The following is a 15,305-nucleotide window of genomic DNA, read 5'->3' on the forward strand; positions in this document are numbered from 1 at the left end:
TGTCTTCATTTCCCAGAATCTTCACTGATATAGCAAAGATGAATGTTACCCCAGTTGCAGGTTGTTATATCGGGACCCCAGCAAAGTCTGAAGCTATAGGAATTACATTTAAAAGCTTTATTAGCATAGTCTACAGTATCATAAATAATGCCACACAGAAAATTTTCAGTTATAGCCAAGTTATTACATGTTAATTAATTAAATAATACACATAAAGAAATAAAATACAGTAAATCAAGAAAAGGTGCATCCTTTTTCTAGCTTAGGGAGAAAATAGGGTATACTGTGTAGTCATCCAGCAGGGACCAGCATGACAGAGGGATGCGAAGGACCTCCACCGCAATGAGGGACCTGTTCCTTTGCGGTATGCTCATAGACTTCCAGCTGATCAGCAAAGCATTCCTACACTCTAAACAATTACCTTTCTTTAAATTTACATAATTCAGCTCATGGAAATGTTCCCCATGCTGGCACCCATTTTGAACACGTTGAGCCAGGACGTCCAAAAATGTGTGTGTGTGTGTGAGAGAGAGAGAGAGAGAAAGCGCGCGAGAGCGCAGAAACAATGTATGTACCACAGCAAGGACTGATGGGTCAAACTGTGTGCACTTTAATTGTGCCATAATTTCTTTTGGCTAGAGCTTATGCCTCCTTATGGTAATAAAGGAAGCAAACTAAAACGCCGGTGCTACATTCTTTGGGGCCCTGCTAACTTTAAATACAGTCAGGATTTCTACTCTCGTCTGTTCCTAGATGAGCATTACAGAGCTGAGACAGGCAGAAAGCAGCTAGGGTAAAAGAGTGGGAGAAAGGTTAACTAATATCTCTATTAGCTTTCAGGCACCAGATATATGTGAATATTATTGTGACAGTTGGGCGCAGGTAATGATTTATAGACTAGTAGTTTTATTCCCAGGTTCATCTGTCAGTATAAATAGATGCAAATATGCTCAATGTACCAAATCTGCAAATAGCTTACAGCCTACCTTCTTTTTTTAATAGAAAGAAGAAAAGTCATCAGTCAGCTATCCTTCTCTCCTTAGTCACATAACATCATCTTTCATAAATCATCCTGTGATTCCAATGATTACTTATGCAGACACTGGTATCCCATCACTTTTGAATACCTTTTCTCCGTTAATTTCATCCATGCCCTGTGATATGCATATGGTTAACCTAAGGACAATACAGTCAATGGTAAGTTGAAATAAATGCTGTGGCAATACTCCTTTCAATAGACTTTAACTATTTTTTCTGGAAAACCCATTTATACAACCTTTGGAATGTGTTGGCAGAGGAAGAGTACTCTCTCGGCATCCTTTACTCCTGAACACACAAAATGTGCCTGAAACGTTTTTGTCATCTGTTGCCCAGTTGGGGTCAAAGAGCAGTGGAGAACTGGCACGATATATTCACATAGAGGAATAAGAGCTTGAGTCTTGTATAGGGATGTCAGAGTATTCCGCCACGGACTGAAATGGGATGGAATTCCCTTCAGTCCGTGCCACAGAATCCTCTGATTAACAGCACCATGAGGTCCTGCGGAGCCAGCAGTCAGGTGGCTTTTTTTTCATCATCTGCAAAGAGTTGAGGAATTTTCGTAAATAAAAACGCAGTGTAGTATGTTCCGATAATAAATACGTACGTTTTTAAAAAATGAATTGTGCTCACCGCCTGGTTTGTGGGTGTTCTTTTTAAATTGAAATCCTCCGTCTCCGTTTACTTTCAGCCAAAACACTTCCTCCTCCTAGGGGCTTCCCAAAACTAGGCTGACCTAGGTGTGCCTGAGTGATGCACTCTTTGTTTAAAACAATGCTGTTTGGAAGGAAGGAAGGAAGGAAGGAAGGAAGGAAGGAAGGAAGGAAGGAAGGAAGGAAAGAAACGTTTAATAACCATGCCCCTGCTAAGCTTTATATTTCCACATCCAGCGTTGTTGTTGATGTCGTGAGGCTAAAATAGAGAGGAGAACCAACTCTGTGCATGTCTACACAGAAGTAAGTCTTATTGAGTTCAATGCGACTTACTCCTACACATGCCAGCACCCCACTTGCCTCCAGCTCAGCTTTGTATTTCCACATCCAGCTCATGATCAAACCTCCTGTTGGTTATCTCACTGGGTGACTTTGGGCTGGCCTCTATCCACTACACCACACTTCTGTTATGAAACTCATGAAAAAGAGACAGTATAATGGAAAGTTCTTTCTGAAGCAGTCACACTTCACTTGTACAAATGCAGCATGAAGGGAAAATTAGCAAGCTTCTCTTTGTTTGAATAAAAAGCACACTCTGCACATGCTCAGGGAATGGACAAAATGAGGAATAAACATACCAGGGAAACAGCTGGATTGAGAGAGAATCTCCCGCGCCCCCTGCACACACACACATACACAATAGAAGAATACAGTTCTTCATATTCCCTGGTATGTTTATTCTTCATTTTGTCCATTCCCTGAGCATGTACAGAGTGTGCTTTTTATACAAAGAGAAGCTTGCTAATTTTCCCTTCATGCTGCATTTGTACAAATGTGACTGCTTCAGAAAGAACTTTCCACTGTTGTTGTTGTTCAGTCGTGTCCGACTCTTCGTGACCCCATGGACCATAGCACGCCAGGCCTTCCTGTCCTGCGCTCTCTCCCGGAGTGTGCTCAAGTCCATATTCATTGCATCGGTGATGCTATCTAGCCATCTCATCCTCTGCCATCCCCTTCTCCTTTTGCCTTCAATCTTTCCCAGCATCAGGGTCTTTTCTAGGGACTTTTCGCACTAGGTGGCCAAAATATTTGAGCTTCAGTATCTGTCCTTCCAAAGAGCAGTCAGGGTTGATTTCCTTTAGGATTGACTGATTTGACCTACTTGCAGTCCAGGGGACTCGTCAGAGTCTTCTCCAGCACCACAGTTCGAAATCATCGATTCTTCGGTGCTCAGCCTTCCTTATAGTCCAGCTCTCACAGCCATACGTTGCTACTGGGAAAACCATAGCTTTGATTAGACGGACCTTTGTCAGCAAGGTGATGTCTCTGCTTATTACTAGGCTGTCTAGGTTTGCCATAGCTTTCCTCCCAAGGAGCAAGCATCTTTCAATTTCGTGACTACAGTCACCGTCTGTGGTGACCTTGGAGCCCAAGGAAATAAAATCTGTCACTGCTTCCATTTCTTCCCCTTCTATATGCCAGGAAGTGATAGGGCCAGATGCCATGATCTTCATTTTTTTAATGTTGAGTTTCAAACCAGCTTTTGCACTCTCCACTTTCACCCTCAACAAGAGGCTCTTTAGATCCTCTTCACTTTCTGCCATTAGGGTGGTATCGTCTGCGTATCTGAGGTTGTTGATAATTCTCCCAGCAGTCTTAATTCCGACCTCTGATTCATCCAACCCAGCATTTCTCATGATGTACTCTGCATATAAATTAAACAAACGGGTGACAATATACAGCCTTGTCATACTCCTTTCCCAATTTTGAACCAATCGGTTGTTCCATGTGTGGTTCTTACTGTTGCTTCTTGTCCCTTGTACAGGTTTCTCAGGAGACAGGTAAGGTGGTCTGGTACTCCCATCTCTTTAAGAATTTGCCACAGTTTCTGGTGATCCACACAATCAAAGGCTTTAGCGTAGTCAATGAAGCAGAAATAGATGTTTTTCTGGAATTCTCTTGCTTTCTCCATGATCCAGCGAATGTTGGCGATTTGATCTCTAGTTCCTCTGCCTCTTCGAAACCCAGCTTGTACTTCCGGTAGTTCGCGGTTCACATACTGCTGAAGCCTAGCTTGTAGGATTTTGAGCATCACCTTGCTGGCATGTGAAATGAGCGCAATTGTACGGTAGTTTGAACACTCTTTGGCATTGCCCTTCTTTGGGATTGGAATGTAAACTGACTTTTTCCAGTCTTGTGGCCATTGTTCAGTGTTCCAAATGTGTTGGCATATTGAGTGCAGCACTTTAACAGCATCAACTTTTAGGATCTGAAATAGCTCAGCTGGAAGACTGTCATCTCCACTAGCTTTGTTGTTAGTAATGCTTCCTAAGGCCCACTTGATTTCACTCTCTAGGATGTCCAGCTCAAGTTCAGTGACCGCGCTATCATGGCCATTCAGATCTTCCCTGTATAGTTCTTCTGTGTATTCTTTCCACCTCTTCTTAATCTCATCTGCTTCTGTTAGGTCCCTGCCTTCTTTGTCCTTTATCATGCCCGTCTTTGCACAAAACGTTCCCTTGAGATCTCCGATTTTCTTGAAGAGATCTCTAGTCTTTCCCATTCTATTGTTTTCTTCGATTTCTTTGCATTGTTAATTTAAGAAGGCCTTCTTGTCTCTCCTTGCTATTCTCTGGAAATCTGCATTCAGTTGGGTATATCTTCCCCTTTCTCCCTTGGTTTTTGCTTCCCTTCTTTCCTCAGCTACGTGTAAAGCCTCATCAGAAAGCCACTTTGCTTTCTTGCATTTCTTTTTCTTTGGGATAGATTGAGTTGCTGCCTCCTGAACAGTGTTACGAACCTCCATCCATAGTTCCTCAGGCACTCTGTCTATCAGGTCTAATCCCTTAAATCTATTCCTCACCTCCACTGTATATTCATAAGGGATATGATTTATGTCATACCTGAATGGTTTAGTGGTTTTCCCTACGTTATTCAATTTAAGCTGAAATTTTGCAAGAAGCAGCTCTTGATCTGAGCCACAGTCAGCTCCAGGACTTGTTTTTACTGACTGCATAGAGCTTCTCCATCTTTGGCTGCAAAGTACATAATCATTCTGATTTCGATATTGACCATCTGGTGATGTCCATGTGTAGAGTCACCTCTTGTGCTGTTGGAAAAGAGTGTTTGCTGTGATCAGCGTGTTCTCTTGGCAAAACTCTATTAGCCTTTGTCCTGCTTCATTTTGTATACCAAGGCTATGCTTGCCTGTTATCCCAGTTATTTCTTGACTTCCTACTTTGGCATTCCAATCCCCTCTGATGAAAAGGACATCTTTTTTTGGTGTTAGTTCTAGAAGGTGTTGTAGGTCTTCATAGAACCGATCAACCTCAGCTTCTTCGACCTCAGTGGTTGGGGCATAGACTTGAATTACTGTGATGTTGAATGGTTTGCCTTGGATTCGTACTGACATCATTCTATCGTTTTTGAGATTGTACCCCAGTACAGCTTTTCCCACCCTTTTGTTGACTATGAGTGCTACTCCATTTCTTCTAAGGGATTCTTGCCCACAGTAGCAGACCTAATGGTCACCCATTTTTTTGCCCATGCAAAAAAAAATTATGCCCATAATTTGCCCATGCTTGTCCATTTTAGTTTGCTGATTCCCAAGATGTCGATGTTCAATCTTGCCATCTCATGTTTCACCACGTCCAGCTTACCTTGATTCATTATCTTACATTCCAGGTTCCTAAACAATATTGTTCTTTACAGCATCGGACTTTCTTTTCACCACCAGACACATCCACAGCTGAGTGTCCTTTCGGCTTTGGCCCAGCCACTTTACCCTTTCTGGCACTACTTGGAAATCCTCTCTGCTCTTCCCCAGTAGTATATTGGACACCTTCTGACCTGAGGGGCTTATCTTCCGGCATCTTTTAGCCTTGTGATACATTCCATGGGGTTTTCTTGGCAAGAATGCTGGGGTGGGTTGCCATTTCCTTCTCCAGTCGAACACATTTTGTCAGAACTCTCCACCATGACCTATCCGTCTTGGGTGGCCCTGCACAGCATAGCTTATGGCTTCACTGAGTTATGCAAGCCCCTTCGCTACAACAAGGCAGTGATCCATGAAGGGATTCCATTATACTGTCCCTTTTTCATGAGTTTCATAACAGAAGTGTGTAGTGGTTAGAGGCCAGCCCAAAGTCACCCAGTGAGATAACCAACAGGAGGTTTGATCATGAGCTGGATTTGGAAATACAAAGCTGAGCTGGGGGCAAGTGGGGTGCTGACATGTGTAGGAGTAAGTCGCATTGAACTCAATAAGACTTACTTCTGAGTAGACATGCACAGAGTTGGTTCTCCTCTCCATTTTAGCCTCACAACGTCAACAACAATGCTGGATGTGGAAATATAAAGCTTAGCAGGGAGAAGAATACCTCGTGCAGGGCTCCAGGACCGGCATGGTCATTTTAAACGTTTTTTTCTTTCTTTAAAACAGTGTTGCTTTAAACAAAGAGTGCATCACTCAGGCACACCTAGGTCAGCCTTGTTTTGGGAAGCCCCTAGGAGGAGGAAGTGTTTTGGCTGAAAGTAATTACTGCACGTCGCAGGGCAGGGGAAAAAATACGTAAATGTCTACGAAAAATAGCCATTCTTACGGAAGTTATGCAGACTCATGGAGATGGCTGGGCACAGTAATTACGGTTGTCGGTATGGATTTATCTTCGTAATTTTCGGAGCAGAAAAAAAAGAGGAGAATTCCAGGGGCTTGTAAAGGACGGAACGGAGCACTGGCTGCAAACTGCGGAAGTCAAGCGGCACTGAAGGTACACAATTCGTACATCCCTAGTCTTGTATGGTCTTGTATTTGAGACTCACAGCATCTTACCTCCTCAAACAGTACCTTGCAATACTGCTGTGTACTCTTACCAATATAGATTTACAAATGCAGTCCACTTTTTTCCCAAAGCACAAACAGCAGTATCCATTGAAATTAATTTGTTATATAAATAGGCTTTCATTATGTGAGTCTACTGAAGTAGGGAGTGATAAATGTATCTTATAAACCACAAACTACCATTTTTGAACCAGCAACAATAAAACTGTGGATTTCTCTAGCTAATGATGCATGTTATTGGAATGATAAACAGTAACATATTTAAAACACTCTCAAATTGCAAAATGTTGAGTTCTTGCGTTAGTAGTATTAAAATCCTAACTTAGACTTAAACCAGGCAGAAAATCTCACGTTCTTCAGTAACTTAGAGGAACAAGAGAGGCTTTCCAAACAATACCCCCCTGCCTGCACTGTTTTCAAGCTTGTGTAATCTCTTTTCTCCCATAAAGGAAGAAAGGGGTAGTCTTGCTATCAAGGTATTGTCATATTCCTGTTCATAGCTTTAAATAAATCAGGGAAGAAGTGCATTCAGCATGCTAGATGGATAGTGGCCAGGCTTCAAAATGTTAATACTTTAAAATCTATCAAAAAGGCAGGGCATTGCTTCATGGACAGTAGGGAGCCTTGCCAGAATTTGGTTTTGCTAAAGGGATAGATGAGTGGCAGTATGTTGTTAGAGGACATTCCATTGCCACAAAATGTGGTGATGGCCACTAGCTTCATTGGCTTTACAAGTGAATTAGGGAAATTCACCAAGGACAAATCTATCAATGGCTACGAGTTATAATGGCCCTGTGGAACCTCCAGTTTCAGAGGCAGTATGCCAGTGGATGCCAGTTGCTGGAGAGCGGCAGTGCCAAGGGAGAGCTTTTGCCTTCATGTCTTGCTTGTGGGCTTCCCATGGGCATCTGGTTGGCTGGCCACTGTGCGGAGCAAGATGCTCGACTAGATGGACCACTGGTCTGATCCTGCACAGCTCTTACAGCAGCAGAGAATGCAGTCTCCAGAGAGGTTGCTCTGAAGGTATATGCACTGCTGCCCTCCCAACCGGGTGCCAGAATTTCATTGAGAGTGAGCAACTCCTACCATGTTTGTTAATGGAACCACTCTTCTTGTGTGTTAATGTTGTAAGTTGCTAAATCCTTAAAAATGAAACGTTTGCATTCTTCCCTTTCACACAGTTGAATTTACTGTTCCAGTTATCGGGGAGGATATTTTGGTTGCCTCTGATATAATTTCTGGCTCTGTTTTTTGGTGTGACTGCCAAGCGAATCTAATGGCAAATGAAATAACTGCTGTTTTGTTCATCTTTCTGAGCTGTTTTGAAATATTAGGCCATAACCTATTTTGGATAATTTTTGGAAAAACTGTTTTTAGATAACACATACCAATTTGGGGCTCTGAGCTTAAATGCAGTAATTACAATTATAAATGTGTCGGAGTCTCTAGAAAAGTTATTGGCACTTAAAAACAGCCCCTGTGGGGAGGTCTAACTTCATAGCAGGTATCAGTAAATGTTGGTTGGAAACCAGCAGTGTCACACTTCAAAACACCTTGTGAAATTCTAGAGTTTCAGTCTAGCAGCCAGAATTCAAAGGTTTGTTGCCTGTGTCCAAAGCTTGGTAATGCCTGCCATACACACCCTTTTTTCTTTTTTTCCAGGCAGATTCGGGTCCATCTGAAGAAGCAGCCCTGATTGTTCACAGAAAGGGGTTTGATTGCAGGTTCACAAACACAGACCTGGGGCTCCTCTGCTCTACAACTCAGGGAAAGGTATTATGCAGTATTTTAACTTTGTCCGTAAGGTGGTTGAAAAATAAGTTGGTCTGCTGCTTCAGGCATGGCTTGGGCATGCCTTGTGGGATTTTAAAACTCCTTTTCTTTTAAAAAGCAGAGTCCTGTGCGACATCACTACTTCGGCAAGCCCCCTCAATTTTAAGAGGAGTTTGCTATCTTGCATGGGGGAGGGCGTACTCTTTGGGAAAATGCATCTGAAGTTCCCTTGAATGAGCAGAATTGTGGTGGTCTTTGGGCATTTAGAGAGCAATCCTATGGTCCCAGGTGAATGTCCTAGGAGTCATAGGATTCTTTGAAGCCCACCCTCCGAGGCTGTATACACTGCTACAACTTTGGAAGGGGAACTCTGGTATCCTATCCCTCTCTCTGCCCCCTTGCAGCCCCTGCAGAAAGAACCACGCTGGCTGCTTTCCAAGGTTGCAGAAGCAACCTCGGAGATATATGAAAGGGGGCATGCTGGTGGGTGGAGAAGGGGACAGGAGAAGCCAGGATACAAAGAATCCTATGGTCTTTCCAGCCCCAGCCTTGCTCTTGCCAGTGTACCTCCTTCAGACAGGCTCAGAGGCTTGAGAGGCAAAAATTGCCTGTTGCTCGTCCTGCTCTGCTGACAGTAGCCCGGCAGGGCGCTGGATCCAAGGACGCCTCTGAATTCAACAACCCATTTGATTGCACTCTTAATTTTAAATGTTGATGGTGCATAACATGCTTCTAGTCAAACTGCAGAGAACTGGTAAGCTGTAGAGGAAAAGGAAGTGGGACAGGAGCAACTTGTTCAACATTTAGGCTCATGTTGGGAATATGCCAACATATGTTAAAGGGGCAAACAGTTACTTTCATAACATCTTAATGACATTTGTTTGTACTAATATTGCTTAAGTTTACTAGCCTCTTTGTTTCTGATTCTCTAACATTTTGACCTTTACATCTTCAAAATTCTCTGCAAACTCAGAGCAGATACAAATTTATAATGTCAGATTCCCCATTTTTGGAAATATGAAATTCAGCAGTTACCAGATCTGTATCCAGCCTTAAGCAAAATAATACACAAGTTCTTTGTGAAGTAGATACAAAAGTATCTTGAGAAACAAGGTAGCTTTATATTATTAAAACTGGAGATTAAGTTAACTGGAGATTTTCGATGTTGTCCTAGGTAAAAAGGTCAGTAGAAGTCAAACTGGATAGGCATTACCTTATAGCTGGAGGAAATGTAGCCTTCAGAGAAAAGCTCTATCTTCAGGTGGTAGAAAATCACCTTCTTTTAGTTTTAGGATCCCATTCCCGAAAGGCTAAATTAAGTATTCTTGAGGGCACGCAAAAAGCAAAGGGAGCTGTGTTGGTCCATAAGAAATATCAGAATCCAAATTCAGGCAATACCTTTAGTTGGACCAACCAAAATGTCACAAAATAGTGAGCAAGCTTTCTTGTTTTACTTTTATGTCCTTCAGGGTGTTGATGCAAAGCTTGTTTTTGTTTTTTGTTTACCTGGGAAGCTCACTACGACATAGATTGAAGATCTGACTTATAACAACATTTGATACCATTGATTCATGGCTGTAATACCATTATTGTATAGCTCAGTGGCTTTCAAACTTTCTACATTGAGGGAGAGCTCTCTGTGTCAACATAACTGCTGATGTGGCCCTGCGTAGCATGCCATTGAACACCTATGTGTTGCATAGGATTGTAGGGCATACTTTGTGGTTTAGGTTGTGCACTTTACTCATACGAGACACTGGCCTGGGTTGTTTAATCTTGTTGTCGCACTATGTGAACTGAGTGTGTCCTAGAATGTACCCAGTACTGTTCTGCAATTGTACATTTTCAAGCAAAGATCAGTAGTGTTGGGAAAGCTATCCACCATTACTGGTATTTTCAGTGAAAAATCCTTGATAGGTTTCTGAGGAGCAGCAGGATTCCCGATAATACAGTTTGACAGCCTTGTGTTAGAAGAACCTTGTTAAAGGGTGAAATTAGAATTGGTATCAGATTGTATGTTGGAAGTAATTATCTTGTCTTTTTGTCATTTTTCAGTTAAAGATGCACAAACTCTTTAACAAGTTCTATGTGGAAAGTCTTATACCCACATCCTTATCTTTGATGCATTCACCTCCAGATGCCAGAAACATGAGTGAGATCAGTATGAGTCCCATGGAGATAAACACATACAGAATTCATTTGAGATGAAACCTGGCTTTTTAACTCTGACGCTAAAGAGGAAACTGCAACTTTTTGTCTTCTCAAAAATTGGTGTGCAATAAGAAGCACATTCTTATTCCAGCTTCTGGATACTGTGACGATAACATTCATTCTCAAATTTATTTGATCTCCAAGACCATAAAAAGCCATGATGCAAGCAACTTTCTTATTCTCTTATGAACGCCAACATCAGTATAAATAAATACAAGACGGGGAGAAATAAAGGGTATTCCTTCTCATCAACAAAGTGAATCTCAGGTTTAAATGTTAGTTTATGGTTTCTATGGTTTTGTGTTTGAAAGGGGGGGGAGCATTGATTTTAAATTTGTTTTCTGATCCGTAGGTGATTCTTAATTAATTATATATTGCTGAAATCCCAGATACAGCTTGGAATTGAATCTGACTATGCTCTGGCAAAGCTATTGTCCAAATACTTCAAGACTTCTATAGATGACAGTTTCAATTTGTTCCACATGGAGTCTGCATTTATCCCGCTCTAGAGGTAGAGTGAAATCCAAAAGCCTTTGAGAAGTGTGGAAGATTTTAATCATATTGGCCTATCATCTTGAAGTGCAGAACTTAAATTCTAGAATTTTAGATTCATCTTTCTCGGAAAATATCAAAACCTTCCGTTTGTTACTTGACACATTGGGATATGTGCAATTACTCCATCATATAAAGTAATGAAAGTCAAGCCTATAATTTAATGAATACAAGATTTTTTACAGAACATTTGGATACTAATGCTCTCTGAAATGTTTTTTTTCTATTTCAATATAACCATATCAAAATAAATGTGCCTTATTTTTTTGATACGTCTTGTTACTCTTTTGGTGTTCATGCAGTGTTTTTTTGGAGGGGTGGCGGGGAGAGGGTCAATACATTAAAACATATCTTTTATTTGACAATGATGGTGACACTGATCTCCTGCACCAAATTTGTGCTGGTGTTCTGAATGCTCTGACTATTTGAATGTAGTAAAATTATGTCATAAAACAAGACAATGGAGAAATATACTGTAAAGTTCATCTGTTATTGGTTAAACTGCAACATACACAGCAATTTGAAGGCATGTGAAAGCTGCCTTGCCATGTGTATTGTAGCAAACAGTGCATTGAGAATCATGTGCCTATATTTTTAAATGCCGCTGTATGAATTCAGCATCCATGCTTATGTTGCTGATGTTTGTTAATGAGGAATAGCTGCTTCAAAAATACTTATTTCTGCATCAAGTATTTTACATGGAATTCTTGAAGCCATGTGGGTTTAAAAATACCACTTCCCTAAACAAAACTACTGTTTACAATTCAAACCAATTAAGGCTGCAATCCTATAAACATGTACCTAAGAGTAAGTTCTATTGAGCCCAATGGGAGTTACTTCTGCATGCAGATGTATAGGATTGCATTGTAAATTGCAGTTCAGTATGAATCAATTTCCTTTAGCCCTCACCTTTTTTTAGCTTTACTGATACAAATGAAAATGATTTCCTTTAAAACGAATAAACATTTTTATAACTGGAAAAATGGCTTTTATGCTCATACATTTTTGTACTATATTAATCCGATCTGTGCCATATTTTTACTAAGTGTATTTAGCCACACTTCCAGTTTTAAAGACGATATTAAAATCTTTATAATTTTCAAATTTTGGAAGCTCTCTATAGTTTCCCTACTTCAATCTTTGTATTAGCACAATTTAATGTGAATGGTTGAAAAATGGGTAATACATGGTTGGGGGAGTATAAGAAATTTAAATTAATAATTTTATGCAATAAACATCCAGTTTTGAACACTTTTCCTTTAGGTGAAATTCTTAAATGCTAGCAGAATGTTCGTGTAACTACTTCTTCAGTTTTATAATGTCCACAGTATAACTCTTTACTACCCCCCCCCCCGATTTTTCTCTGCAAAAAAAGGATTCAAAATCTTAACTTCTGGGGAAAAAATGATGCAATAAATGGTAGCGTATTGTTTGTAGAACATGCTTACAAAGGATATTTCATATGGCTAGAACTGTAAAGGTGTTTACACGGAAGTCCTTTTGACTACTGGGCTTAAGCTTCCTAGTAATCATATTTAGGATTGCACCCTATCTTTTATCATGTTTTTCAAAATGTCAGCAGCTCCACAATCATGCCTGAATGTTCCCTAACCAGCAGATTTTTCCTTTAATTTAAAATTAAATTTTGCAGGAAAAATGCCCTTTGAAGTAATGGTAATTAATTTAATAAATTAAGTTGTCAAAATTGCTGTCCAATTCTTTCTCTAGGTAATTCAGGATTTTAAAGTTTTATTTCTTGTGAATGCTTTTCAGTAACTGTAGTCCTTAGATTTTCATGGTGTCGTTTTTGATGCCTACTATATGGGTTGGAAGGGCTCCTTTTGTCTGTGGAAAGCTGGTGATTTTTGTTGATTTCCCTCTCCCTTCAGTCCCCTCTGTCTCCAAAAATCTACTCCAGAGCATTGGAGACCCTTTGGAACTTTGTGGGTTGTGGCACCAGGGGTTGAAGGGGGAGGGGAATTGGGAAAAATAACCTACCTCCCTTTTTGCCAGTGGGAGCATTCTTAGTGGAACTCTGCCCAGGGGATGCAACCACTGGCAGAAGCAAACTCTGGATCCAGCTGTATATGCTTTAAGACCAATTCATCATGCATGTAATCTTTAAAAACAAATCAATGCATTTAAAGAAGCATATACTGCATAAGATTCAATTGAAAACACTTTGGGAAGTATCCAACACTGCCCCTTCGCCTCCACTGATCGTGTTGCACCAGTAAGACCCGCCATTAGTGCAACAGGAAGCTTCCTGGAGCAACCCCAGAAATTAGCTGAAACACTGGTTTCCAGAACAGGACAGGTCAATGGAGCTCCATTCTATGAGCTTCACTGATCTGTTCTGTTCCAGAAACAAGCATCTTGGCTTGCTTCCAGTTGCTTTAGGAAGCACTAGCTTCCAAAGGTGGGTCCCATTGGTGCATGGATAGCATTGGATACTGCCCTTTATCTGCTCTTCCTTGTAAAGCTAAAGCTAAATGTCTTGTGCAGGAGCTCCACTATGTAAGGGATTTTGAATAGCCGCCCCCAGGTTTCTTCATATTGTCTCTTGAAACCAGCTGATTTAATTTGAAGGTTTTCATATCTCTTTTTCTGGGAAGATTTTATATCTTTTTTGGGTTTGGGCAATGTAATATAAGATTGCTAATAAAAATTATATTATGATACATTGTGTCATGCTGCCTTAATTGCCATTTTAGATATAAAATTGTAAATTCTCAAAATAAAGTTGTAATTTTTCTTAAGATATACTTTACAAGTGAATGATGACCCATCTGTTATACAGAAGATAGGCATATAAGTATATTCGTAGGTTTGGAAAAGAAAAGGAGGGAAGTAGCTTTCCAGTAGGAATCTGTGGCTTTTTATTTTGATCAAGAAACAGGGATTGACTAAATAACTAATTTTTGGAATCTCGAATAGCTTCTGTGTTTCTGCAGATACGTTCTGTGAAGAATATTTTCTTCCTTTTTAAGACACTAGACGTCAGACCAAATACTCTGAACTCATTCTTTAAATTGGAGAAATGCAGATTTTAAAGCTCACATTGTAGGAAGTTTCTATCCCCTACTGCAGGGATAAGCAGACTTCAAGATTGTAGGATCAACTTTGTTTTATAATAGAACCTCAACCTTCTCCATCTGAAGCCTGGTGCAAAAGATATAGAACTAAAGAATTTTGAGCCCAGGAATTTTGTTTTTTAGTGGCAAAATTTGCATGTATCTCAGTCTTTCCACACACAAATCCATTCTGTTTATCCCAAGCTTCAGAGGTATCGTTAGAGGAAGGACCACCTGGGCATGGGCCCTGGATATTTTGAGCTGTCCTAATAACCATTTTTTTTACATTTTCCCATTGACTTGCATTGGAAAACAGAAATGGCCATAACGTTTTTCTTTTATAAGATAAATACATGGCATCTGGAGACCTGGCAGCCCCTATATAGATGACCAAAGCTGCCAAATTTCAGGCAGTTAGGTCCAGTGGCTTTTGTTCTATCCACAGGTAAAATTTGATTTTTTCCAGAAAATTTGTCAAAGCAAAGAGCTATAATTTTTTTGTTCTTCCACATAAGCCCATGGAATTTGGAGATCTGGCAGCTCCCATGGAACTGATTGAACCTGCCCATTTTTAGGCAGGTAGGTGCAGTGGCTTTTATGCTAGTCACAGGTAAAATTTGATTTTTTCAAGAAAATCTGTCAAAGCAAAGAGCTATTGTTTTTTTGTGCTTCCACATACATGCATGGAATTTGGGGATCTGGCAGCCCCTATGGAGCTGACTGAACCTGCCAAATTTCAGACAGGTCCAGTGGCTTTTGTGCTAGCCATGCGTAAAGTTTCCTTTTCTCAAAGACTAAAACAAAAAGTAAAAACTGCCAAGCTACACAGGGGATTAGAAATCCTAATCAGAAGGTATTTAAGGTGACCATTAGGAGGTCACTATCCCTAATCTCTTGTGTAGGTTTTTTCTTTTTTGAGGTGCAAAAAACCTCTCTCCCCCTACTTTTCTGCTCTTACATGCCCACTGTTGGGAGCTTGCTTGCAATGAAATTTTGAAGATTGAGAAGGAAGGGAAGAAAGATTCATGTGAAATACTGGTATTTCACATGAAGCTCCTGATTTTACTGCCCCAAAGTGGAACCTTTGGCTTCTGCAGAAGTTTAGTAGCTTCAGTACAGCAAAGGATCCAATCAGCCTCCACAAAGTTGTTTCTCCCCCTCCAC

The 15,305-nt window shown here is 40.6% G+C and overlaps 1 protein-coding gene across 2 annotated transcripts in view; it reads left to right on the forward strand.

Moving 5' to 3' along the window:
* The window catches only part of MAN2A1 (mannosidase alpha class 2A member 1), a 72,836-nt gene extending 60,416 nt beyond the window's left edge, over positions 1-12,420 (forward strand). For both annotated transcript variants that reach the window (XM_084833854.1, XM_084833855.1), the window contains exons 20-22: positions 1,003-1,197; positions 8,194-8,304; positions 10,360-12,420. In XM_084833854.1, the coding sequence (XP_084689980.1) occupies positions 1,003-1,197; positions 8,194-8,304; positions 10,360-10,512 (459 nt within the window). In that variant the 3' untranslated portion in view covers positions 10,513-12,420. The remainder of the gene's footprint in view (positions 1-1,002; positions 1,198-8,193; positions 8,305-10,359) is intronic.
* The last annotated feature ends 2,885 nt before the right edge of the window (positions 12,421-15,305 follow it).

Source organism: Heloderma suspectum, chromosome 2, assembly GCF_057233095.1.
Source record: "Heloderma suspectum isolate Gila_16-S chromosome 2, 16-S_ref, whole genome shotgun sequence".
Taxonomy (NCBI): Eukaryota; Metazoa; Chordata; class Lepidosauria; order Squamata; family Helodermatidae; genus Heloderma; species Heloderma suspectum.